The sequence below is a fragment of the Pelobates fuscus genome, chromosome 11 (assembly GCF_036172605.1).
Source record: "Pelobates fuscus isolate aPelFus1 chromosome 11, aPelFus1.pri, whole genome shotgun sequence".
In the NCBI taxonomy this organism is placed as follows: domain Eukaryota; kingdom Metazoa; phylum Chordata; class Amphibia; order Anura; family Pelobatidae; genus Pelobates; species Pelobates fuscus.
In genome coordinates this window covers 56541468-56565978 of record NC_086327.1, presented here as the reverse complement: position 1 = coordinate 56565978, position 24511 = coordinate 56541468, and the positions used below count along the sequence as shown (strand labels likewise).

Genomic DNA, 24511 nt, shown 5'->3' with positions numbered 1-24511 from the left:
AACAAGAGAAAAACAAGAGAAATCTCAATGCACCATTCCTGGTAAAATATTTTAAAAAATAAATATAGAGAGAGAGATTGTAGCTGTATTAGTCCAGTGATGTAGAAACAGATAACATTCGTATCTTGCAATACCTTTTTTTTTTTTTATTCTTTATTTTGATCGTGCATGGAAGAACACACATTATAGCACAGCCACATAGCTTGTACTGTAGAACATTATAACATACATTTGATAGCTTTTGTGTGGCCTGTTAAGTCTTGCACTTTTTATGTGTTTTAGTCGCGTCCTAGTGAGTGGTACCTTATAGCTACAGGTATGTGCCCGGTTAGTGGTGAGGGCTTGTCGACCCTATTAGGTATTGTCGCCAGCTATAGCCTGTATGTGGTCTGTGGCTTGCTGTGGCAGTGGGTCCCTGACCGGCTCGTAGTGTGTGTGTGAAACTGTCCGGGCCATACCCTGTTATGAGCGATGTTCGGGTGGCAGGTTCCCTATACAGGTAGTTACGGCCATGCTTTGTCTCGTCGTGTGTATTACGCCTGGCTGTGTCGGGTGTTGTCGTGTGCTAGATGCTGTGATCCTGTCAGGCGGGGGGGGGGAGGTGAATCATGGCCTATAGGCCGTACGGTCGGTGGAGGTATGAATGAGTGGAAAGAAACAGGTGAGAAACAGTTAACGTAAAAATAAAATAAAAAACAGAACGAAACATATGGGTTAGACAGAGTGTCCTTGTTGGGACGTGACTGCTTCAGGTTTCTGTTGCTTCATCTTGGTCCCGGTGCGCTTTGCGTGGGACGAAGGGTTGCACTCGGTCAGGATTCCACTGGTGAGTCGAAGCAGACCCGGCTTGGAGTGTTGTAGGTTGGAGAGAGTCTTTAGCCAGGCCCAGGGTGTGTAACAAGGCTGCTGCATCTTCGAGGGAGCTCACTGTGTACCTGGTCTCATTCTGTTGGAGCCAAATAGCTTGTGTCTTCAGCCATTTGTAGGGTATTTTTTGCTGTTGCAACAGCGTGGTAAACGGCCTGAGCGACCGACGCCAGGCGAGTGTGCTTCCAGTCAGGTCAGCATAGAACGAGAGGGTCATCTTCTCGAACTTATAAGGGGAGCACTCCCTAGTCGCTGCCACGACCGCCATCTTGTCTTTAAGGTGCTGGAATCTGATGATGAGGTCTCTGGAAGCCGCGGCAGGTGCCGTCGCTGGTTTCGGGGCCCGGAAAGAGCCGTCCAACTGCACTGTCTTGGCATGTCTCGGCGGTAGGAGAGCCGTTAGCAGACGCCTCAGCATGTGTGGGAGCTCCGCGGCCGGGATATCTTCTGGGATGCCTCGAATTTTTCTGTCGTTTTGGCTTTTGAGGCTTTGTACTTCCCGCTGTAGTTCAGCTATCTGGGATGTGTGGCCTGTGGTCGATGTCTCCAGGGTTCCGATTCTTCCCGCTAAGCCTTGGATGTCGGCCCGGAGGGACGCGACGTCCGTTTGGAGAGTCCGTTGGAGGTCTGCTAGTAGGGACTTTAGAACCGCCGTTGTCACCTGGGAGGTGTCTGCTTCCCGGGCACTCTGCCTTGGCGGTGCCATGTGAGGTAGGACTGGTGTTTCCTCCCCGGAGGAGAAATATCTGACAGTTCAGAAAAGGTTTCAGGGTAGGCGGCCATTTTGGGCCCGGGCGCCCCCTGCGTGTGTCGGAAGAGTTCCGCAATGTCGGGGCCCTGTCTCGGTTTATCTGGCCTGGGCTTCTTCATTTTACGCCCCATCTTGACGACCAGGTGCCCAGCGATCTTGTGGGATGTAAGGTTGCCGGTTTGGAGGTGGCAAACGGGTGAATATGCCTCGTTTTTAGCTGGTATAGCGGGAGCTCATATGCTGTGCGACTTTCCAGCTCGGCTGCTAGCTCCGCCCCTGCAATACCTTTTTTATTGGACTAACAGAATTTTTGTAATGACAAGCATTCGGAAGAACCTCTCCTTCTCAAGTCTGAAGCATTTCTGAGCAAGAGGACACATATAATTCAAAGTTGACTTGTGATACAGGGGTTAAAGTGACATGAGTGCAGATAAGACACAGGCTTGTTAGACAATAGACACCATTATTGCAGAGGGTCATAAATATATTTCTGAAGAGCAGAGTGAGGGGGGGAGAGGGAGAAAAAAAACAAGCAGACAGTGCAGTAGATGGTACACTTTAGACATATACACACACACACACATAAATATGTATATGCAAACTCATGAACACATAAACATACATGCACATGAACTCATATACACAAATATAAATGCCAGTCACATACAGGGCCCCGCGATTTTAGCAGCCCCCATGTACCTGGCGGTGCGGCTGCACAGAGCCGCACCGGCCCGCCAACTAGGGATCCCCCCTGGGTGGCCCATGCACCCGGGCCACCCGGTAAGCATGTGTGTGCAGGGGCCCGGTCGGGCGCTGTGACGCTTAAACAGCGCGACCGGGCCCCTTCCTGTACCGGCTGGGAGGAAGTGAGTGCCGCGCGTCACTTCCTCCCACTGGAGATAATAGCCACGCGGGAGGAGAAAGGCAGGAGGAGGGGAGTTCCAGAGGAGAACTCCCATCTGCCTCAGCCTGCCACTGGACCCCAGGGAAGCCACCCTCCAGGAAAAGGTAAGAACCTGGAGGGTGGCTAAATGTGTGTGTGTGTCAGTAGTATGTCTGTGTGTGTCAGTATGTTTGTGTGTGTCAGTATGTCTGTGTGTGTATGTCAGTATGTCTGTGTGTGTGTCAGTATGTTTGTGTGTGTCAGTATGTCTGTGTGTGTGTGTGTGTGTGTATGTCAGTGTCTGTGTGTGTATGTCAGTATGTCTGTGTGTATGTCAGTATGTCTGTGTGTGTATGTCAGTATGTCTGTGTGTGTGTATGTCAGTGTCTGTGTGTGTGTGTGTCAGTATGTTTGTGTGTGTCAGTATGTCTGTGTGTGTATGTCAGTATGTCTGTGTGTGTGTCAGTATGTTTGTGTGTGTCAGTATGTCTGTGTGTGTGTGTGTATGTCTGTGTCTGTGTGTGTATGTCTGTGTCTGTGTGTGTGTCAGTGTGTGTATGTCAGTATGTCTGTGTGTGTATGTCAGTATGTCTGTGTGTGTATGTCAGTATGTCTGTGTGTATGTCAGTGTATGTGTGAGTGTCAGTATGTTTGTGTGTGTGTGTGTGTCAGTATGTCTGTGTGTGTATGTCAGTGTATGTGTGTGTGTCAGTATGTTTGTGTGTGTGTGTGTCAGTATGTCTGTGGGTGTATGTCAGTGTCTGAGTGTGTGTCAGTATGTATGTGTGTGTATGTCGGTATCTCTGTGTGTGTCAGTATGTCTGTGTGTGTGTGTCAGTATGTCTGTGTGTGTGTGTGTGTGTGTCAGTATGTCTGTGTGGGTATGTCAGTATGGCTGTGTGTGGGTATGTCAGTATGGCTGTGTGTGTGTGTGTCAGTATGTCTGTGTGTATGTCAGTATGTTTGTGTGTGTGTGTCAGCATGCCTGTCGGTGTGTATGTTAGTATGCCTGTGTGTGTGTGTGTGTGTCAGCATGCCTGTCGGTGTGTATGTTAGTATGCCTGTGTGTGTCAGTATCCCTGTGTGTGTGTGTGTCAGTATCCCTGTGTGTGTGTGTCAGTATCCCTGTGTGTGTGTGTGTGTGTGTGTGTCAGTATCCCTGTGTGTGTGTCAGAATGTCTGTGTGTGTCAATACATCTGTCTGTGTGTGTTTCAGTATATCTGTCAGTGTATGTGTATGTGTGTGTCAGTATGTCTGAATGTATATAAGTATATATTTGTGTGTCAGTGTATGTGTGTCAGTATGTATGTGCGAATGTTTTAATATATCTGTCTGTGTGTGTGTATGTGTCAGAAGGTCTGTCAGTGTGATTGGGGGTTGGGCGTAATTGGGGGGAGGGGCAGGGCCTAGGGGGCCCAAGAAAATGCTTTGCCCAGGGTCCTATTCATATTATAGACGGCCCTGGTCACATATATAAGCATACATGCATAAGAGTATGGGAAAGCATAGGTCTACACAAAGTACTTATATATTGATAGAATAAACATATTGGAATGTGTTTTAAAGTGTTGATACATATGACAGAACAGTAAGATAATGTGGGGGGGGTATTACAAGATACGAATATTATCTGTTTTTTACACACATATATATATATATATATATATGTGTGTGTGTATATATGTGTATATATGTCTAAGAATGCATACCTCACATATATTTACAGAAGTGTCATACATGTATGTAAGTGACGTGCATTATTGTTGGGAGTGACTTTGTCTGGGCCTAGGGAAGCAAAGATCCTAAATACATAACTAAAATGGGACAAGCTGCTTTGGAAGAAATGTTATTGCACATATTGTTGTTTTTATCAGTGTGAAGCAGATCTTGTATGAATAGATATGTGATACTGGATCTTTGCTATTCCCATGGACTTTATTTTTGAGTAAGTACAGTCATCTTCTGTTTAATGAAACATATTTGAATTATTTCTGGCAGGAGAAGCTATTTCATGTATAGGTCAAATGTGTAAGACAAAACCTAACCACTGTTGTTCTTTAATTGAACTATTTAGAGAAGTACCAACTCAGCGAATATAAGGGGCAGCAATTCAAGGATAATAAAAATGATCAATTAAAAAAAATAATGAATGTGCAAAATATCTCTGTAGTGCTATATAGTATATTATAATCAATCTGACATACATTTAACACTAAATAAGAACACGGTGGCTATCTTTTAACTTTTATAGATAATTTGCACAATTCGAAATCCCAAAGACGTCTGTGTATCCTTATACTATTTCTCCAAGGTTGCTCAGTTCATGGAATACAGAGAGGATTTCCAAGAATTTGTCTCATTGTTTTTAAGTGAACATGGTAAGTTAGTTTTAAAACTTTTTAAATACATAGACGTAAAGACAGGTAACTTGGAAATTATTGGTTATACTCCAAGAAAAAAAAACAAGTTTAATGTTGTATTTTTAAAGTACCTTATACACTGATCAGCCATAACACTAAAGCCACCTGCCTAATATCGTGTAGCTCCCTTTCGTGCTGCCAAAACAGCACTTATGCATCAAAGCAAGGACTCCACAATATCCCTGTACATGTCCTGTGGTATCTGGCACCAAGACATTAGCAGCAGGTCGTTTAAGTCGTGCAAACTGTGAGGTGGGGACTCTGTGGATCAGATCTGTTGTTCCAGCACATTTATAGAAACATAGAATGTGACGGCAGATAAGAACCATTCGGCCCATCCAGTCTGCCCAATATTCCAAATACTTTCATTAGTCCCATGCATGCTTCAACTACTTCACTGTGTTAACCTCTACCACTTCAGCTGGAAGGCTATTCCATGCATCCACTACCCTCTCAGTAAAATAATACTTCCTGAAATTATTTTTAAACCTATGCCCCTCTAATTTAAGACTATGCCATCTTGTTGTGGTAGTTTTTCTTCTTTTAAATAGTGTCTCCTCCTTTACTGTGTTGATTCACTATATATAAATATATTTAAGTTCCACAGATATAGGTAATATCTTGAAATCTTTGTCATGTTCCTCAAACCATTGCTAAACAATGTTTGCAGTATGGCAGGGTGCAGTAACCTGCTGAAAGAGGCCATTACAATCAGGGTACACAACAATCTCTAGGTTGGTGGAACATTTCAAAGTTACATCCACATAATTGCCAGGACCCAATGTTGGGAACAGCAGAATATTCCCTAGAGCAGGGCTTCCCAAACTTTTATGGCCCGAGACCCACTTTTTAAAATGGTAATTTTTCGAGACCCACTTGCTTTTTTTAATGCATATTTTAAAAAGTGAACACCATGACAATCCGCTTTAGAGGCATACAATTGGCACACCATAGCAATCCGCTTTAGATGTACACCATGGCAATTGCTTTTAGAGGCATAAATCTGGCACACCATAGCAAACAGCTTAAGAGGCATACAATTGGCACACTATAGCAATCCGCTTTAGAGGCATACAGTTGGCATATAATGGCAATCAGCTTTAGAGGCTTACAATTGGCACACCATGGCAATCAGCTTTACAGGCATACAATTGGAACATTATGGCAGCTTTAGATGCATAAAATTGGTACATTATGGCAATCAGTTTTACATGTATAAACTTGGCACATCATGGCAACTTTAGGTGCATAAAATTGGCACACCAGTGCAATCAGTTTTAAAGGCTTACAAATTTTGTGTGTAGTGTCGGTGTTTGAATGAAGGGGTGTTTGTATATCATTTTAGTGTTTTAATACATGGGTGTGTTTGTATGTAATGTTTGTGTTTGATTGCAGTGCGTGTGTAGTGGATGCAGTGTGTGTATATTGTGTATATAAAATATACATATACACAATGTGTGTTTGGATGTAAGCATGTTTTTTGCATGGAGTATGTGTGCAGTGTATACACATACAGAGACACACAAATACACACATACAGAGACACACACATACACATACTGACACAGCGATACACACACAATGACACTTATTTTCCTACACACAGATACACATACACTCATGTAAACAGATACACACTGACACACAAATACACACACACTGACACAAAAGGAGACTCAGATACACATACACGCAGAGACAGGTGAGGGTGACCGTGTGGTAGGGAGTGTGTGTGCAGGTAACAGTGTAGGGGGGCAGGGTGAAAAAGGGTTACAGTGGGCGGCGGGCAGGGGGAGAAAGTGTTACAGTGGGTGGGCAGGGGAGAGAAAGGGCTACAGTGTAGGGGGCAGGGGGAGAAAGGGCTACAGTGTAGGGGGCAGGGGGAGAAAGGGCTACAGTGGGGGCAGAGGGAGAGAGGGCTACAGTGGGGGGCAGGGGGAGAGAGGGCTACGGGGGGGGAGCAGGGGGAGAGAAGGCTACAGTGGGGGGGCAGGAAGAAAATGGGTTACAGAGGGGGAGCAGGGAGAGCAGGTGTTACAGTGTGGGGGGGCAGGGAGAGCAGGGGTTACAGTGGGGAGAGGGGGGCAGGGAGTGAAGGGGTTACAGTGTGGGGAGGGGGGCAGGGAGTGAAGGGGTTACAGTGTGCGGAGGGGGGCAGGGAGTGAAGGGGTTACAGTGTGGGGAGGGGAGCAGGGAGTGAAGGGGTTACAGTGTGGGGAGGGGGCAGGGAGTGAAGGGGTTACAGGGTGGGGAGGGGGGCAGGGAGTGAAGGGGTTACAGTGTGGGGAGGGGGCAGGGAGTGAAGGGGTTACAGTGTGGGGAGGGGGGCAGGGAGTGAAAGGGATCCAGGGTGGGGAGGGGGGCAGGGAGTGAAGGGGTTACAGGGTGGGGAGGGGGAGGGGGCAGGGAGTGAAGGGGTTACAGGGTGGGGAGGGGGAGGGGGCAGGGAGTGAAGGGGTTACAGGGTGGGGAGGGGGAGGGGGCAGGGAGTGAAGGGGTTACAGGGTGGGGAAGGGGAGGGGAGTGAAGGGGTTACAGGGTGGGGAGGGGGCAGTGAGTGAAGGGGTTACAGGGTGGGGAGGGGGCAGGGAGTGAAGGGGTTACAGGGTGGGGTGGGGGGCAGGGAGTGAAGGGGTTACAGGGTGGGGAGGGGGCAGGGAGTGAAGGGGTTACAGGGTGGTGAGGGGGAGGGGGCAGGGAAAGAAGGGGTTACAGGGTGGGGAGGGGGCAGGGAGTGAAGGGGTTACAGGGTGGGGAGGGGGCAGGGAGTGAAGGGGTTACAGGGTGGGGAGGGGGCAGGGAGTGAAGGGGTTACAGTGTGTGTGGGAGGGGGCATAAATCTGGCACACCATAGCAAACAGCTTAAGAGGCATACAATTGGCACACTATAGCAATCCGCTTTAGAGGCATACAGTTGGCATATAATGGCAATCAGCTTTAGAGGCTTACAATTGGCACACCATGGCAATCAGCTTTACAGGCATACAATTGGAACATTATGGCAGCTTTAGATGCATAAAATTGGTACATTATGGCAATCAGTTTTACATGTATAAACTTGGCACATCATGGCAACTTTAGGTGCATAAAATTGGCACACCAGTGCAATCAGTTTTAGAGGCTTACAAATGGCACACCATGGCAATCAGCTTTAGATGCATAAACTTGGCACACCATGGCAATCAGCTTTAGATGCATAAACTTGGCATATCATGGCAATCACTTTTAGATGCATAAACTTGGCACATCATGGCAATCAGCTTCAGAGGCATACAATTGGCAAACAGTAAGATGCATTAAATTGGCACTCCATGGCAATCAGCTTTAAAAGCATACAATTGGCACACCATGGCAATCTGCTTTAGATGCATAAAATTGGCATATCATGGCAGTTTTAGATGCATAATGTTGATATATCATGGAGTTTTAGAGGCAGAAACTTTGCATATCATGGCAATCAGTTTTAGAGGCATACAACTGCTTACTCACAGACTCAGTCAGAATCAGACGTTGTGTCCTGCTCATCCAGGCCCCTCACATTGATTATCCCAGTGGTGGAACTAATGTAGAGAGAGCCCTGGTACAAGTATGCTTTCTGGGGCCCCCTCTAGTGCAAGTGTGGCCAAAAGGTAGATCTCCATCTGTCGGAGAACTTCAACAATGCTATGCCTGCTGGGAATCTACCATTTGCCCATCAATGCAGGGTTATATTTGTGAGCAGTGTTTGAGCGTTTAAATGTAAGCATGTTTGTGTATTAAAGGACCACTATAGTGCCAGGAAAACAAACTTGTTTTCCTGGCACTAAAGTGCCCCGAGGGTGCCCCCACCCTCAGGGTCCCATTCCCGCCAGGCTGTAGGGAGAGAAAGGGGGTTAAAAACTCACCTTTCTCCAGCGCCGGGCTCCTTCGGCGCTGGTGACTATCCTCCTTTAGCCGTCATCGGCTGAATGCGCATGCGCGGCAAGAGCCGTGCGCGCATATAGCCAGTCCATAGGAAAGCATTCTCAATGCTTTCCTATGGACGCTGGCGTCTTATCACTGTGAAAATCACAGTAAGAAGCGCTGAAGCGCCTCTAGCAGCTGTCAATGAGTCAGCCACTAGAGGCTGGATTAACCCATTTGTAAACATAGCAATTTATCTGAAACTGCTATGTTTACAGCAGGCAGGGTTAATCCTAGATGGACCTGGCACCCAGACCACTTCATTAAGCTGAAGTGGTCCTTTAAGTATGTGTGTGCAAGTATGGGAGTGTTTGTATGTACTGTTGCCATTGGAATGTAGTGGTGTACTTGTTTGTAATGTTTGCATCTGAACGCAGGGGTGTTTGAATGCAGTGCTGGACTTTAAATGCAGGTGTGCTTTTTGTGTGTAGTGTCGGTGTTTGAATGAAGGGGTGTTTGTATATCATTTTAGTGTTTTAATACATGGGTGTGTTTGTATGTAATGTTTGTGTTTGATTGCAGTGCGTGTGTAGTGGATGCAGTGTGTGTATATTGTGTATATAAAATATACATATACACAATGTGTGTTTGGATGTAAGCATGTTTTTTGCATGGAGTATGTGTGCAGTGTATACACATACAGAGACACACAAATACACACATACAGAGACACACACATACACATACTGACACAGCGATACACACACAATGACACTTATTTTCCTACACACAGATACACATACACTCATGTAAACAGATACACACTGACACACAAATACACACACACTGACACAAAAGGAGACTCAGATACACATACACGCAGAGACAGGTGAGGGTGACCGTGTGGTAGGGAGTGTGTGTGCAGGTAACAGTGTAGGGGGGCAGGGTGAAAAAGGGTTACAGTGGGCGGCGGGCAGGGGGAGAAAGTGTTACAGTGGGTGGGCAGGGGAGAGAAAGGGCTACAGTGTAGGGGGCAGGGGGAGAAAGGGCTACAGTGTAGGGGGCAGGGGGAGAAAGGGCTACAGTGGGGGCAGAGGGAGAGAGGGCTACAGTGGGGGGCAGGGGGAGAGAGGGCTACGGGGGGGGAGCAGGGGGAGAGAAGGCTACAGTGGGGGGGCAGGAAGAAAATGGGTTACAGAGGGGGAGCAGGGAGAGCAGGTGTTACAGTGTGGGGGGGCAGGGAGAGCAGGGGTTACAGTGGGGAGAGGGGGGCAGGGAGTGAAGGGGTTACAGTGTGGGGAGGGGGGCAGGGAGTGAAGGGGTTACAGTGTGGGGAGGGGAGCAGGGAGTGAAGGGGTTACAGTGTGGGGAGGGGGCAGGGAGTGAAGGGGTTACAGGGTGGGGAGGGGGGCAGGGAGTGAAGGGGTTACAGTGTGGGGAGGGGGCAGGGAGTGAAGGGGTTACAGTGTGGGGAGGGGGGCAGGGAGTGAAGGGGATCCAGGGTGGGGAGGGGGGCAGGGAGTGAAGGGGTTACAGGGTGGGGAGGGGGAGGGGGCAGGGAGTGAAGGGGTTACAGGGTGGGGAGGGGGAGGGGGCAGGGAGTGAAGGGGTTACAGGGTGGGGAGGGGGAGGGGGCAGGGAGTGAAGGGGTTACAGGGTGGGGAGGGGGAGGGGAGTGAAGGGGTTACAGGGTGGGGAGGGGGCAGTGAGTGAAGGGGTTACAGGGTGGGGAGGGGGCAGGGAGTGAAGGGGTTACAGGGTGGTGAGGGGGAGGGGGCAGGGAAAGAAGGGGTTACAGGGTGGGGAGGGGGCAGGGAGTGAAGGGGTTACAGGGTGGGGAGGGGGCAGGGAGTGAAGGGGTTACAGGGTGGGGAGGGGGCAGGGAGTGAAGGGGTTACAGTGTGTGTGGGAGGGGGCAGGGAGTGAAGGGGTTACAGGGTGGGGGTGGGGAGGGGGGCAGTGAGTGAAGGGGTTACAGGGTGGGGAGGGGGCAGGGATTGAAGGGGTTACAGGGAGGGCAGGGGAGGGGGCAGGGAGTGAAGGGGTTACAGGGTGGGGAGGGGGCAGGGAGTGAAGGGGTTACAGGGTGGGGAGGGGGAGGGGGCAGGGAGTGAAGGGGTTACAGGGTGGGGAGGGGGCAGGGAGTGAAGGGGTTACAGTGTGTGTGGGAGGGGGCAGGGAGTGAAGGGGTTACAGGGTGGGGGTGGGGAGGGGGGCAGTGAGTGAAGGGGTTACAGGGTGGGGAGGGGGCAGGGATTGAAGGGGTTACAGGGTGGGGAGGGGGAGGGGGCAGGGAGTGAAGGGGTTACAGGGTGAGGAGGGGGCAGGGAGTGAAGGGGTTACAGGGTGGGGAGGGGGGCAGTGAGTGAAGGGGTTACAGGGTGGGAAGGGGGGCAGTGAGTGAAGGGGTTACAGGGTGGGGAGGGGGGCAGTGAGTGAAGGGGTTACAGGGTGGGGAGGGGGGCAGTGAGTGAAGGGGTTACAGGGTGGGGAGGGGGCAGGGAGTGAAGGGGAAGGGGCAGGGAGTGAAGGGGTTACAGTTTGGGGGGGTAGGGAGAAAATTATTTACATTAGGGGGCAGGATCTGGGGGCTGTGTCCTACCTTCATTTAATTCCCTGGTGGTCCAGTGTCTCCCTGGTGGTCCAGTGGGGTAACTCTCCGGTCTGAGCTCCGCCGGGTGCAGAGCTGCAGACAGTGTAATAAGAGTCTCGCGAGCTCCCTGAGTGTTGCCATGGTAACGCTCTGGGAGCTCGCGAGACTTCTATCACGCGGTCTGCAACTCTGCACCCGGCAGAGCTGCAGACCGGAGCTGCTAGGCAGACTGATTGGAGGGAGCCCGGCGGTATACAGGGCAAACCGCCGGGCTCCCTCCTGGTGTCAGTCTGCTTGCCTGACTCCCCTGCGGCCCTGGATGTGTGGGTCAGCGCGACCCACTGGGAATCGCCCTGCGACCCACCAGTGGGTCGCGACCCACACTTTGGGAACCGCTGCCCTAGAGCATAACATTGCCTTCCCCCAGCATGCCTTCTTCCCATAGTACATCCTTATATTTCTTCCCCACGTAAATAATGCACATGCTCTTGGCCATCCACCTGATCTAAAAGAAAATGTAATTTGTCAGACCATGCAACCTTCTTCCATTGCTCCATGGCCAAGTTCTGATGCTCACATCCTCATCGAAAGCACTTTTGGCAGTGGACAGTGGTCATCATGGTCTCTGCAGCTTCATATACAGAAAACTGTGATACACTGTGTGTATCATGACAAACGTTCAGTTTTTCAGCAATTTGAGCTACAGTAGCTCTTGTATGTGAACAGACCAGATGGGATAACCTTTGCTCCCAACATACATCAATGAACTCTGGGTGGGTGTCCACCTGACACCAGTTCACCAGTTGTCATTCCTTGCATGAAGTATTAACCACTGCATATCGGGAACACCCCACAATACACAAGGCTTCCAACACATAAAATTCAAGAACTGACTGTTTACCTGCAGCCTAATGGCAGGAGCCATTGTAATTATATTTTTTATGTTATTCACTTCACCTGTCAGTGGTTTTAATATTGTGGCTGATCTATGTATATAGTAGAGTAAATAGTATGCAGATTAACTTCAGTTAGATATAAGTAAAGACCCTAAAGTATTTTTAGGGCCTTTGCTGTAAATTCTGTAAATTTTTAAGTCAAGGATTTATGAGCATTTTTCCTGTTGGTGATTTTTCATTGACAGGATAATGCTTATTCCTATAGTGGCACATTTTCCTTTTTCAATTGTTTTTGCTATGTTAGATAATGCAGAAAACTAACTAGTGTTCGTGTTCAAGTGATGTGTGAGCACATATCCTGTAGTTAAACATGGTGATTATATTCTCAGAGCTAATCCATAACCATGAGTGCATTACCTGAATTTGCCATTAAACCACTTAAGCAATTGCTTTGTCATAACAGGCAACAATATTGCAGGAGGAAAACAACAATTGGAGTTGCATTGCATATGCAGAGCAGCTTCCACCAGGGAATGCATTTATATGTAATATTAAAGGACCACTATAGTGCCAGGAAAAAATACTCGTTTTCCTGGCACTATAGTGCCCTGAGTGTGCCCCCACCCTCAGGGTCCCCCTCCCGCCCGGCTCTGGGGAGAGGAAAGGGTTAAAACTTACCTTTATTCCAGCGCCGGGCGGGGAGCTCTCCTCCTCCTCCTCTCCGCCTCCGATCCTCCCTTTCGGCTGAATGCGCATGCGAGGCAAGAGCTGCACGCGCATTCAGCCGGTCGCATAGGAAAGCATTTACAATGCTTTCCTATGGACGCTTGCGTGCTCTCACTGTGATTTTCACAGTGAAAATCACGCAAGCGCCTCTAGCGGCTGTCAGTGAGACAGCCACTAGAGGATTTAGAGGCTGGCTTAACCCTTATATAAACATAGCAGTTTCTCTGAAACGGCTATGTTTATAAAAAAAAAGGGTTAACCCTAGCTGGACCTGGCACCCAGACCACTTCATTAAGCTGAAGTGGTCTGGGTGCCTAGAGTGGTCCTTTAAAGGGACACTAAAGTCATCAAAACAACTTTAGCTTAATGAAGTAGTTTTGTTGCATAGAACATATCCCCATGCAGCCTCACTGCTCAATTCTCTGCCATTTAGAAGTTAAATCACTTTGTTTATGAACCCTAGTCACACCTCCCTGCATTTGACTTGCACAGCCTTCCATAATACTTCCTGTAAAGAATAATCTAAAAGTTTATCCTTTCTTTATTGCAAGTTCTGTTCAATTTAGATTTTCTTATCCCCTGCTATGTTAATAGCATGCTAGACCCTGCAAGAGCCTCTTGTATGTAAATAAAGTTCAATTTACAGAGCAAGAGATACAGTTGTTTAACCCCTTAACGCCGTTACGGCGTGCTATGCCGTCACGGGTTAAATGGGCTTTAACGCCGTTATGACGGCATAGCACGCCGTAACGGCTTGCAGCCCCAGGAGGTAAGTTATACTTACCTCCGCCGCGATCCGCTTCGGGAGGACTGCCTCACAGCCCAGGCAGCCCTCCCACGGCAAATCAGGCCCCCGGGGGCCATGTGATCGCTCTCAAAGAGCGATCACATGGCCCCCTATAGCTGGCTGTGGATATGCCAGCAGGGGGACTGTTTGAAATATCAGACAGTCCCCCTGCTGGTGGGAAGTATAAAAAATAAATAAAATACAAGTGTAAAAATAAATTAAATATAGTTTTACATATATATAATATGTATATATATTATATATATAATATATATATACATATTATATATATGTAACGTCATACAAAGTGTATTTTAATATTACTATAAGTATATATATTAATATTAAAATACACTTAGAATGACGTTACATATATATAATATGTATATATATTATATATATAATAGATGTACATATATATATTATATATAAATACGTATAATTAAAATAATAAATAAATAAAATAATAAAATAAATAAATAAAATATTGAAACAAAATTTAATATAAATTATATATGCATATGTAATTTCATTCTAACTGTATTTTGTTATTAATATATATATATCGGTAACAAAATACACTTAGAATGACATTCTATATATATCTATATATATATAAAATACAAATAACCGCAAATATATATATATAGATAAATACATATAATTACATAAAAGATTACATTAGTATACACGTAGAATTTAAATACCTATAAATGCATATATATTAAAATTCTACATGTATATTTAAATAATCTTTTAACGTAATTATGTGATTTGATTAATTAAAATTTGATTGACATGCCTGACAACACAGGGAGAAAGTGCAGAGAATTTAATTTGCAAGCACTATATTTGACCCTGTAACTCTCCAAGACACCATAAAACCTGTACATAGGGGGTACTGTTTTACTCGGGAGACTTCGCTGAACTCAAATATTCGTGTTTCAAACTGGTAAATTGTATTACAACGATGATATTTTAAGTAAAAGTTACGTTTTTTGCATTTTTTACAAACGAACGGCACTTTTATGGACTATATTATTGTTGTAATATGTTTTACTGTTTTAAAACACTAATATTTGTGTTTAGTGAAGTCTCCCGAGAATAACAGTACCCCCCATATACAGGTTTTATGGTGTTTTGGAAAGTTAGAGAGCCACATATAAGGCTTGCATTTCATTTTTTTCACATTGAAATTTGCCAGATTGGTTATGTTGCCTTTGAGAGCGTATGGTAGCCCAGGAATGAGAATTACCCCCATGATGGCATACCATTTGCAAAAGTAGACAACCCGAGGTATTGCAAGTGGGGTATGTCCAGTCTTTCTTAGTAGCCACTTAGTCACAAACACTGGCCAAATATTCGTTTTTTGCTTTTTTCACACAAAAACAAATATGAACGCTAACTTTGGCCAGTGTTTGTGACTAAGTGGCTACTAAAAAAGACTAAACATACCCCACTTTCAATACCTTGGCTTGTCTACTTTTTCAAATGGTATGCCATTATGGGGGTAATTCTCATTTCTGGGCTACCACACCGTCTCAAAGGTAACATTACCAATCTGGCAAATTTCAATTTGAAAATGTAATGTTCTATATTTGACCCTGTAACTTTCCAAAACAACATAAAACCTGTTAATGGGGGGTACTGTTGTACTCGTGAGACATCGCTGATTACAAATATGTGCATTTTTTTGCAGTAAAACCTAACAGTATTATGACATTCACAGTTAAAATGTCAGACGGAAATGCAAATTTAAAAAAAAATCTTATTTTCTCACATTTTTTTTACTTTTATTCATAATAAATGATGTTCCATATATGAATAGTTAATGATAGATTAAAGCCCTGTTTCTCCTGAACAAAATGATATATAATAAGTGTGGGTGCATATAATTTGAAAGAGGGGAACTACGGGTGAACAGACATATAGCGCAAATTCCAGTTTTTGTTTACGTTTTGTTTTGATCAGAACGTGCACTATTGACTCCGTCCTGAAGGGGTTAAGGTAAATTACATCTGATTGAAAGTGAAACCAGTTTTTTTTCATACATGCTGTGTCAATCATAGCCAGGGGAGGTGGCTGCATAAACAGAAACAAAGTGATGTAACTCCTAAATGACAGTGAATTGAGAATGAAACCTGAGCGGCATGACCTAAAACTCAAACATTAAGCTAAAGTTGTTTAGGTGACTGTAGTGTTCCTTTAATGTGTGGGTTAGGTATGTTAAACTAAGGTATACAGAAGTTCTTGGCTACATGTTTACCTGCTTTCAGTGAAGTATTGGTATGGTAATACAGCCTGGAGACAGGAAGTGAGAGCCCTAAATGTTCACTAGTGTACTGGCTGGCACAGACATAATGGGGATCACTGGCTTATAATGTAATAAACAGAGGGAAAGGTGAATATAGAGTGATTGCCTTATAGTGAAGGAAGCATTAGGATCCTGGTATTATTTAAAGTTTAAAATGGCATGACATAATATGAGAGATTGTACCCATATCCATATTGGACCCTAATCATTTCAACATTTTAGGGGATGCCAATAGTCAAATCAAAGCCAGGTGTAGTAGTAATACGAAGTATCAGAAATAAACAACCTGACAAATGTAATTCCAAGTGTATACTGACAAAAGCCTTTATATAATGTTTAATTAATTAAATGAGCTATTCAGCAAATTGTATAAGTTGTCATCTTTTTTTCTTTTTAGCTATTTTTGGTGGCTGGTTTGAACATGTGAAAGGTTGGTTAAAGCTGAAGGACAAACCAAACATGCTGTTTTTGTCATACGAAGAGATGCTAAAGGTATAGAGTGTTGTAACAGACTTCCAGTTAATTTATTATTAAGTGAATTGATGATTATGATTTCTATAATCCATTTTAAAAATACATATTTAGCAAAAGAGGCTCTGAATATCTATTTTCTAGCAAATCTCCCTGATGTACTTTCTATGTAACCAGTACAGGTCAGTACAGGTTCATTGCTATTTAAAAATCATTGGAACATTAATGCACATACTCCATTACATACATAGGTACCTAATAATCTAGACTGAAAAGAGACTAAAGCTCACCAAATTCAACATTGAAACCCATTCTTTTATGCCGTTGATCCAAAAGAAGGCATAAAACCCAATTGTAGCAATGTCCAATGATGACAAGAAGCAAAACAATCCTTCTTGAATCAATAATGGCAATCAGATTTCTCCTTTTATCTAAATCCTTTACACATACATATAAATTATATCCTTGAATATTCAGTTTACGCCCCCCCCCCCCCCCCCCAAAAAAAAACACCCAACCCTTTAAAAAAAAAAAAAATCTAAAGAATCTAAAAAGGCTTCCACATAGTTATTGTTCTTACTGTAATGAACCCTTTCTTCTGCTGTAAGCGAAAACACATTTCTTTCAGTGAGTGACCTCTTGTCATGAGATGAGGGGACCTGTGCAGGGTACATGGAGTGAGGGGACCTGTGCAGGGTACATGGAGTGAGGGGACCTGTGCAGGGTACATGGGGGGAGGGGACCTGTGCAGGGTACATGGAGTGAGGGGACCTGTGCAGGGTACATGGAGTGAGGAGACCTGTGCAGGGTACATGGAGTGAGGAGACCTGTGCAGGGTACATGAGGGGAGGGGACCTGTGCAAGGTACAAGGAGGGAGGGGTCTGTGCAGGGTATCTATGCAGGGTACATGGAGAAAGTTAGGGAGCCTGTGCAGGGTAGATAGATAAAGTTAGCGGTCTGTGCAGGGTACATAGAGGAAGTTAGGGTTGGGGGCTGTGCAGTGTACATGGAGAGAGGGTGAGGGTCTGTGCAGGGTATAATGGGGGAGGAGGCTGTGCAAGATACAGGGAGAAAGGTAGGGGGCTATGCAAGCTACAGGGAGGGATGTATAAAATATTAACAAAGCACATACCTGGTGTTTCTGCCAGGCTGCTCCAAATCTTCAGCGAGCACTCTGCAGGACTGAAGAGTGAGCACAGGAAGTGACTTCACTTCCTATCCTCCAGCACCACTTCTTCCCTCTCATACAGCGCAGAGAACAGAGGATACCTGGCAGAGCAGGATGGCTGCCAGGTCTTACTTAGAAGGGATACTTTACTGGAAATATGCGAGGGAGGAACTATTGCTTTCTAGCTGGGGAGATCAAAGATAGATCTCTGCAGCCAGAGACTGGCTGTTCAGCTGGGTCCCTGACGACCCATCTGCCAGAGTGGTCAGTCCACCCCTGAGGAGTTCATGCAAGCCCATCAATAGGAACTAGAACACTTTGTCACTAGATGTAAGCAGTCCTTTGAAAAGCCCACAATGGAAATGAAATAAATAATAAACTTAAATAATCACTCTGTTGGTGATTTTCAGTCCCGGGGAAAAATATTCTGTGATTGCTCCCCTTTTTGGGTCATGCCCCCTCTCTAAAAAAAATACCTGTTAGTGTCACTTTGGGATTGATTTTCATCACTATTTGGTCTTATAGTGGTCCCTAGAGAATCATTGGAGTGTGTCCAGTGGGTGACCTCTTGTGTGTCGTATTTCCTGCTAATGAATATGTTGGCATATAGCAGTTAGTACTGAACCTGTATGTATTTGTAAAGTGTTATAAGATCACCTCTGAAGCACCTTATGCCAATGAAAACAAATAAAGTTTGCCTTTCCTTATAACTAATATTTTCCATCCTTCTTACTAATTTTGTAGCTCGCCTTAATCTCCTTTTACATTTATAGTTGAGACATTTTGCAATATTATAACTTTTATTAATGCAAGTAAAAATAACTTTATTTGTAAATCAAGGTTTTATTGAAGGTGGAAGGTTTCGGAATGCAGCGATACAACATTTTTTAAAGATCCGCGTTAGAACAGTGATAACAGTGAGACTCGCAGGTCTCCCATGAAACATTTAACTGTTTAAATGGTAATAGTGCATAGGTTGGACTCATAGGTCCACATAGAAGTTACATAATCTGAACAGTCTTGCTTGGCTCCTTATGTCTCTCCTTTCTAGGCTACCTAAGAGAGCATGTGGATCTTATGTCGGTATTGATTTTTTTAGGTGGGTTATGTGGGGTAGGTAGTACCAGCCTATGTCATAAGTGTATTTCTAGTCATTGAGTCATGGGTCTCCACTGGAGTTACTTAATGTTATTGTGATGGTGTTATGTGGTGATATTGTGTGGTTAGGACTCTCTGGTCCGTTGAGCTAAGAGCAGGTTCAGGCAGCTTATTTGTCGTGGATTTTCGATGAGGTGAGGGTGGCCCCCGTCATTCGAGTATTTCCCCCGCGGGTAATGTGATCGCATCCCTATTGTGGTGTATGTGTACCTTTTGGTGATGTGTCTCACAAGGCTGCTTAGATCTTCTGTGCCTCTGATGATGTAGCCTTCTAGGGTACTTCGGGGTTTCCTAGTTGTATTGTGTTTGGTAAGGTTCCCACCTGTTGTGTGTCTCTTCTCTAGTTCAATACTTGCTAGTGGGTTGTGTTGGTCCCCTTGATGTGCGACGTGTGTGGTTCCGCGCTAGCATGTCGTCCGTCAGGGTGTTCTATAGTGGCTTGGGCATCTGAACCCTTCATCTAAGTGTTCCGGGGTGTCAGTTTGTTGGGTTTATAGGCTGTCGTCGCCGCAGGATGGGTTGTTGCATGCGTCTATGCTTGTGGGTTCCACCGTGGGATGTATTATGATGTCCCGTAGTAGATGGGTGTGATGAGTGTGTTCGTTGTTGTGTCGTCGGTCTTCATAACTGGTGGTGTGTTACAGATTTCCATATGAGTTACGATTTCTTGTATGTCTCTATGAGGTGTAACTCCTCACTTTCTGGGTTTCGTTTAAATTTAATGTATTTGACTCGGTCCTATTTGTTCATATTCGTCTCTGTGTCTAGGTCTGTGTTGTTGTGAGCAGGGTGTAAAGGGTAAGGAATGGGGTCAGAGGGGTTTGGGGGGTTTATGTGTTTTCGTGTCTGGTGGTGTCAGTCCGTCTTAAGTGGGGAGTAATGTGGGTAGGTGTCCGGGAGGGAGGCGGCTCAGTGGCAGGGCGGCGGCAGGGCCACACGCGTGCCCCCCCCCCGCCAACGCGTTCGTCTCTCATGCCCCGTCCTTCTCCTGCCAGGTACACATACCATGGGCGCCATCTTTCTGTGTGTTTGTCGCTTAGTTCCAGTATTTCTGCCTGTTATGCCTCCGCGGAATGTATTTCCTCCACCCTCAGTAGCCATTGAGCAAGTGTAGGTGGGTTGGTTTGCTTCCAAAGTACTGGTACCAGTGTTTTGGCTGCATTGCTCAGGTGTCGTAGGCTTTTTTTTTTTTTTATTGTGAAATTGGTAGGCTGGTTGAGTGTAGAAGCACGTTGGCCATGTCGAACTCCTGTGTCTCCCCCAGTATTTCAGTTGTGGTGTTTTTAATCGCGTTCCAGTAAGGTTTTATCTTAGTGCAGACCCACCAAATATGTTTTGTGGTCCCTTCTGCCCTCTCGCATCGCCGGGAAAGTTCTGTGAAGTAGGGCTGGTGTGCGATACCATTGCAAGATTAATTTATAGTTGACCTCTTGGTACTTTGAACTCGTTGAGCTCTTGTGTTGCAGTAGGAGTATTTTCTCCCGTTGGGCTTCGGAGAAAGATTGTGATGTTATCTCTTCCCACTGTCTTTTGAAGGAGTCCTTGCGTTCCAATTTCCCTACTAACAGCCGCTGGTACAGAATGGATACGCTGGAGTCTGCCCCTGGAGCGCTGCTGCAGAGTTCCTCAAACCATGTTAATTCTCTGTGTATGTTTGGTCTGTTTGGTAGGGTGGAGTAGAAGTGTTGTAGCTGAGCGTGTCTGAACTGTTAGGTGTCAGTGTTACTCCTTCTGTTATATCTCGGAGGTCACATATCCCAGCGTCTGCTAGTGCCTGCTGGATAGGTATGTGTTCGTTTCGGTGTGTGAACATCCAAGCATTGGGGGGTAGTCCTCCTCCCAGGTCTTTGTGGCATGTCACGGGTATCAGTGGGCTAGGTTTCGGTGCAAGGTGTTGTTCCCGTCTTACCTGGCTCCAGATTTTCAGTGTGTTTGCGACTGGAGATGTGTGTGTTGAGGCTGTCTTTATGGGTGCATAGTGTGTTGCTGGTACTTGCTCTATCTAGTGTGACCCACAGTTTGCCGGTCGTTTTTTCGTGCCATTCCCGTATGCACTGTAGGGCTGTTGCTTGATGGTATCTTCGGAAATCAGGTAGGGCTAGACCTCCCCAGTCTTTCGGGAAGCATAGTTTGTCGTGTCTTAATCTTGCTCTCTCTTCTCTTCATACGTATCTCAATACTGCAGTTCTGAGGGTGGCGAAGAAGCCTCTTGGCAGCTCCAGGGGGATGGTATGGAAAAGGTACAGGAGCTTCGAAAGAACGTTCATCTTTATTACCGCGATGCGGCCTTACCAGGAGATGTGTGTGTAGTTCCAGGCTTTGAGGTTATCCTGTACCCTCTTAAGGAGCGGTGGAAAGTTCTTTCAGTATAAGTCAGTCGGTATGCGTGTCACCCATATGCCCAGATATCGCATTTTATCTGTGCACCAGTGGAAGGGGAGTTCGGTTTCCAGTTGGGAGCATACGTCATCTGGTATGGCTATATTTAAAATTTCGCATTTAGTGAGATTTAACTGAAGACTAGTGATGTCCCAAACAGTTCGCCGGGAACTGTTCGTGGCGAACGAGGCGGGTGAACATATGCGATGTTCGGTCCGCCCCCTATTCGTCATGGAGGTGGGAGGGAGGGTCTGCTGCTGATTGGCTGGAATGTGTCAGCTGACTGTGAGGTACAGGGTCAAAGTTTACTCAATGATGCCGAATAGGGGGCGGACTGAACATCGCATATGTTCGCCCGCCGCGTTTGGCACGAACAAGCTATGTTTGCTGGCGAACAGTTCCCGGCGAACTGTTCATGGCATCACTACTGAAGACCCGATAATTTGCCGTATGCCTGGAACTCCCGGAGTAGTTCTGGTTGTGTGGTCCATCGGCGTATGCCGATATCTTGTGCTCCGTGCCTTTATATCTGAACCCCTTGATTAGCTGCGCCCCTCGGACGGTGGTGAGGAAGCATTCTAGCGTTATTGCAAAAAGCAGTGGCTAGAGCGGGCAACCTTGTCTGGTTACATTCCATATTGGGAAGCGATCTGTTAGTGCTTTATTAACTCTCACCCTCGCCGTCGGGTCTCGGTATAGCGCTCCGATCCAGCTGATTAATTTCACCCCAATTCCCACCGCCCGGAGGGTGTCTGTGGTGAGTCTGTGGTGAGTAGGAGAAGCCCCCGCTCCTCTCGCCTGGCCAAGTGTTGGATGGCAAGAGACGGGAGTCTCTTGCCTCCCGTCCTGGTATGAAACCTGCTTGGTCTGGGTGTATTAATCGAGGCATGTATTTTTGTATCCTCATTGCCAAGATCTTGGATAGTATCTTTATATCCTGCGCCTTTTTATGTCTGCGCCGCTGGGAGCGGAGGGTTGATCCTGAGATTCACCCAATATGAGTATAACACTTGTTCATCTCTTGCACCTCCCTCAAATTCTGTTTCATTTTTGGATGTATATCTATGGTGCTTTTTGGTGATTCTTAGGCACTTGGGAGTAGTTGCTTTTCTGACCAATCCACCCATCTATTTTTCTCTGGTTCCCAAGAATTATAGTTCTGTTTATTTTCATCTTTATTGTGTTGAGTAATGATATTGGCCGGTAGCTCTCACATTTCTCCGGGCTTTTCCCTGGTTTTGGTATCACTGTAATTGTCACTGCTAGGGATTCTTGATGTAGGGCAGTCCCCGTTGCCAATTCATTGAGCGCTTTTGTCAGTTTGGGAACTATGATCGGTCCAAATTTCTTGCAGTATACCGCTGGCAGTCCATCCGGTCCAGGTGCTTTCCCGTTCTTCAGTGACTTTATTACCATCTGTACCTTATCTTCTGAGATGACGTCCTCCAGGAGTTCCGCTTCGGCCAGTGTTATCTTGTCCGAGTCCAATCTCTGTAGATACCTGTCTATAGCGTTTTGCTCCGCTGTGAGTTCCCTGTCTTGCGATATAGGGTGAATATTATACAGCGTCTGGTAGTATGTGCGGAACTCTTGCGCTATCTCCTCCGGGAATTGCGTTAAGGTCCCTCTTGCTGTCCTGAGTCTTTGTACCTGTGCTGGTGCCTGCTGTCGGCGGAACATACGGACATACAGTTCCAACCATCAGACACCATGATCGACCCGGCAGGCAGGTACATATTCGTGAAAGGGGAAATCGCACAACGTACGTACACATTTGCATCGATCTATGCACCGAACTGCAGACAAGCATACTTACTACAGAGGGCACTACAACTGCTATCGGAATTCGCGGAAGGGGCACTGGTACTGGGCGGGGACTTCAATGTCCCACTAGACCCAATATTAGACTCCTCCACCAATCAGGCCTCAGTACCAAAATCCGCGCTAAGACACATTCGGAAATCCCTCAACAGCATGCGCTTAGTAGATACGTAGAGAGCACTACACCCAGAGGACAAGGACTTCACATACTACTCGGCACTACACCACAGATACTCTTGCATCGATTACATCTTTATACAACAAGAAGGCTTAACACACTTACAGAAAGCAGAAATCATAACAACCACCTGGTCAGACCATAGCTCCACAACAGTGACACCGGACTCACCCTTGTTTCGCCCTACCAACACGGCATGGAGACTCAACGAGACTCAACGAGTCTCTACTCACGAACCCAGCTACGGTGGAAGAAGTGAAGCAACACCAGCAACAGTATTTCAAAGAAAACACAACAGAAGGCATGCCGGACACTACCATATGGGAGGCACATAAAAGCATCATTAGGGGACATATCATAAAAATAGCATCCGATAAGAAAAAAGAAGCGCAGAAACTTGTCAAGGACCTAACCACAACAATAGCCCGGCTGGAAACACAACACAAACGACATCCACAGGAACAAGTATACAAGGAACTAATCACTGTGGGGGTGTACTCCCCTCAGTCAGTAGGACCTTGTGTGTCTATGTGGTTGGTTATCACCGGGCCCCTTCCAGGTGATGCCTGGCGTTGCCTCGGTGTCAAGTCCCTCAGTGTTCAATTTCACACAAGTACAATAGGGTACGTGTCCTTCCTGTCCCATGTAGTCCACAGTTGTGGTTGGGTATGTCTGGCCTAGTGATCATTTCCAAACCCCACTTTTAGTATCAGCTTGTGTACGCTCCATGTTAATGGATCCATGTGTGTCTGTGATAATAGTTGATGTGAGAATTGTGGTTGGTCTAGGCCCGTGGTGCAGTGCCCTGGGTGTGGATCCCATGCGCCCTTTGTGTTTCCTTTGTGGGGCAGACGGGCAGTAGTCCTTTGAAAAGTCCCTAGTGGTCAGCTTCTCGTGGGTCTTCCGCTTTTATGTATTCTCAGTCAATTGCATCAGAGGTCTTACTTTTAGGTATATTGTTGCTTGCTTCACGGTGCCAGGATCCCAGTGGGGGTGAGTATGTGCCTGGTTGGGGGCCCTCCCCACTCCATCCCGGGTGTTGGATTCTCTTCCCAGCATACCGGGGGTAACGCTAGGTGTCCATACTAGGTCTCGGGTAGGATATTGTTGTGGGGGTTGTGCTGGTGGGTTCTAGGTGGGACTTCCCCAGGTGTGGCTGGGAGCGTTCAGGCTGGTGCATAAGTGGTGGGGTGAGTGTCCCCCTGGCCTCCTCTA

The 24511-nt window shown here is 46.3% G+C and overlaps 1 protein-coding gene across 1 annotated transcript in view; it reads left to right on the top strand.

Annotated features, from left to right (window-relative positions):
- LOC134577122 (sulfotransferase 2B1-like) overlaps positions 1 to 24511 on the top strand; it is a 91434-nt gene that overhangs the window by 52876 nt on the left and 14047 nt on the right. The window contains exons 4-5 of the mRNA XM_063435782.1: positions 4754 to 4880; positions 16518 to 16612. Of these exons, the coding sequence (XP_063291852.1) occupies positions 4754 to 4880; positions 16518 to 16612 (222 nt within the window). The remainder of the gene's footprint in view (positions 1 to 4753; positions 4881 to 16517; positions 16613 to 24511) is intronic.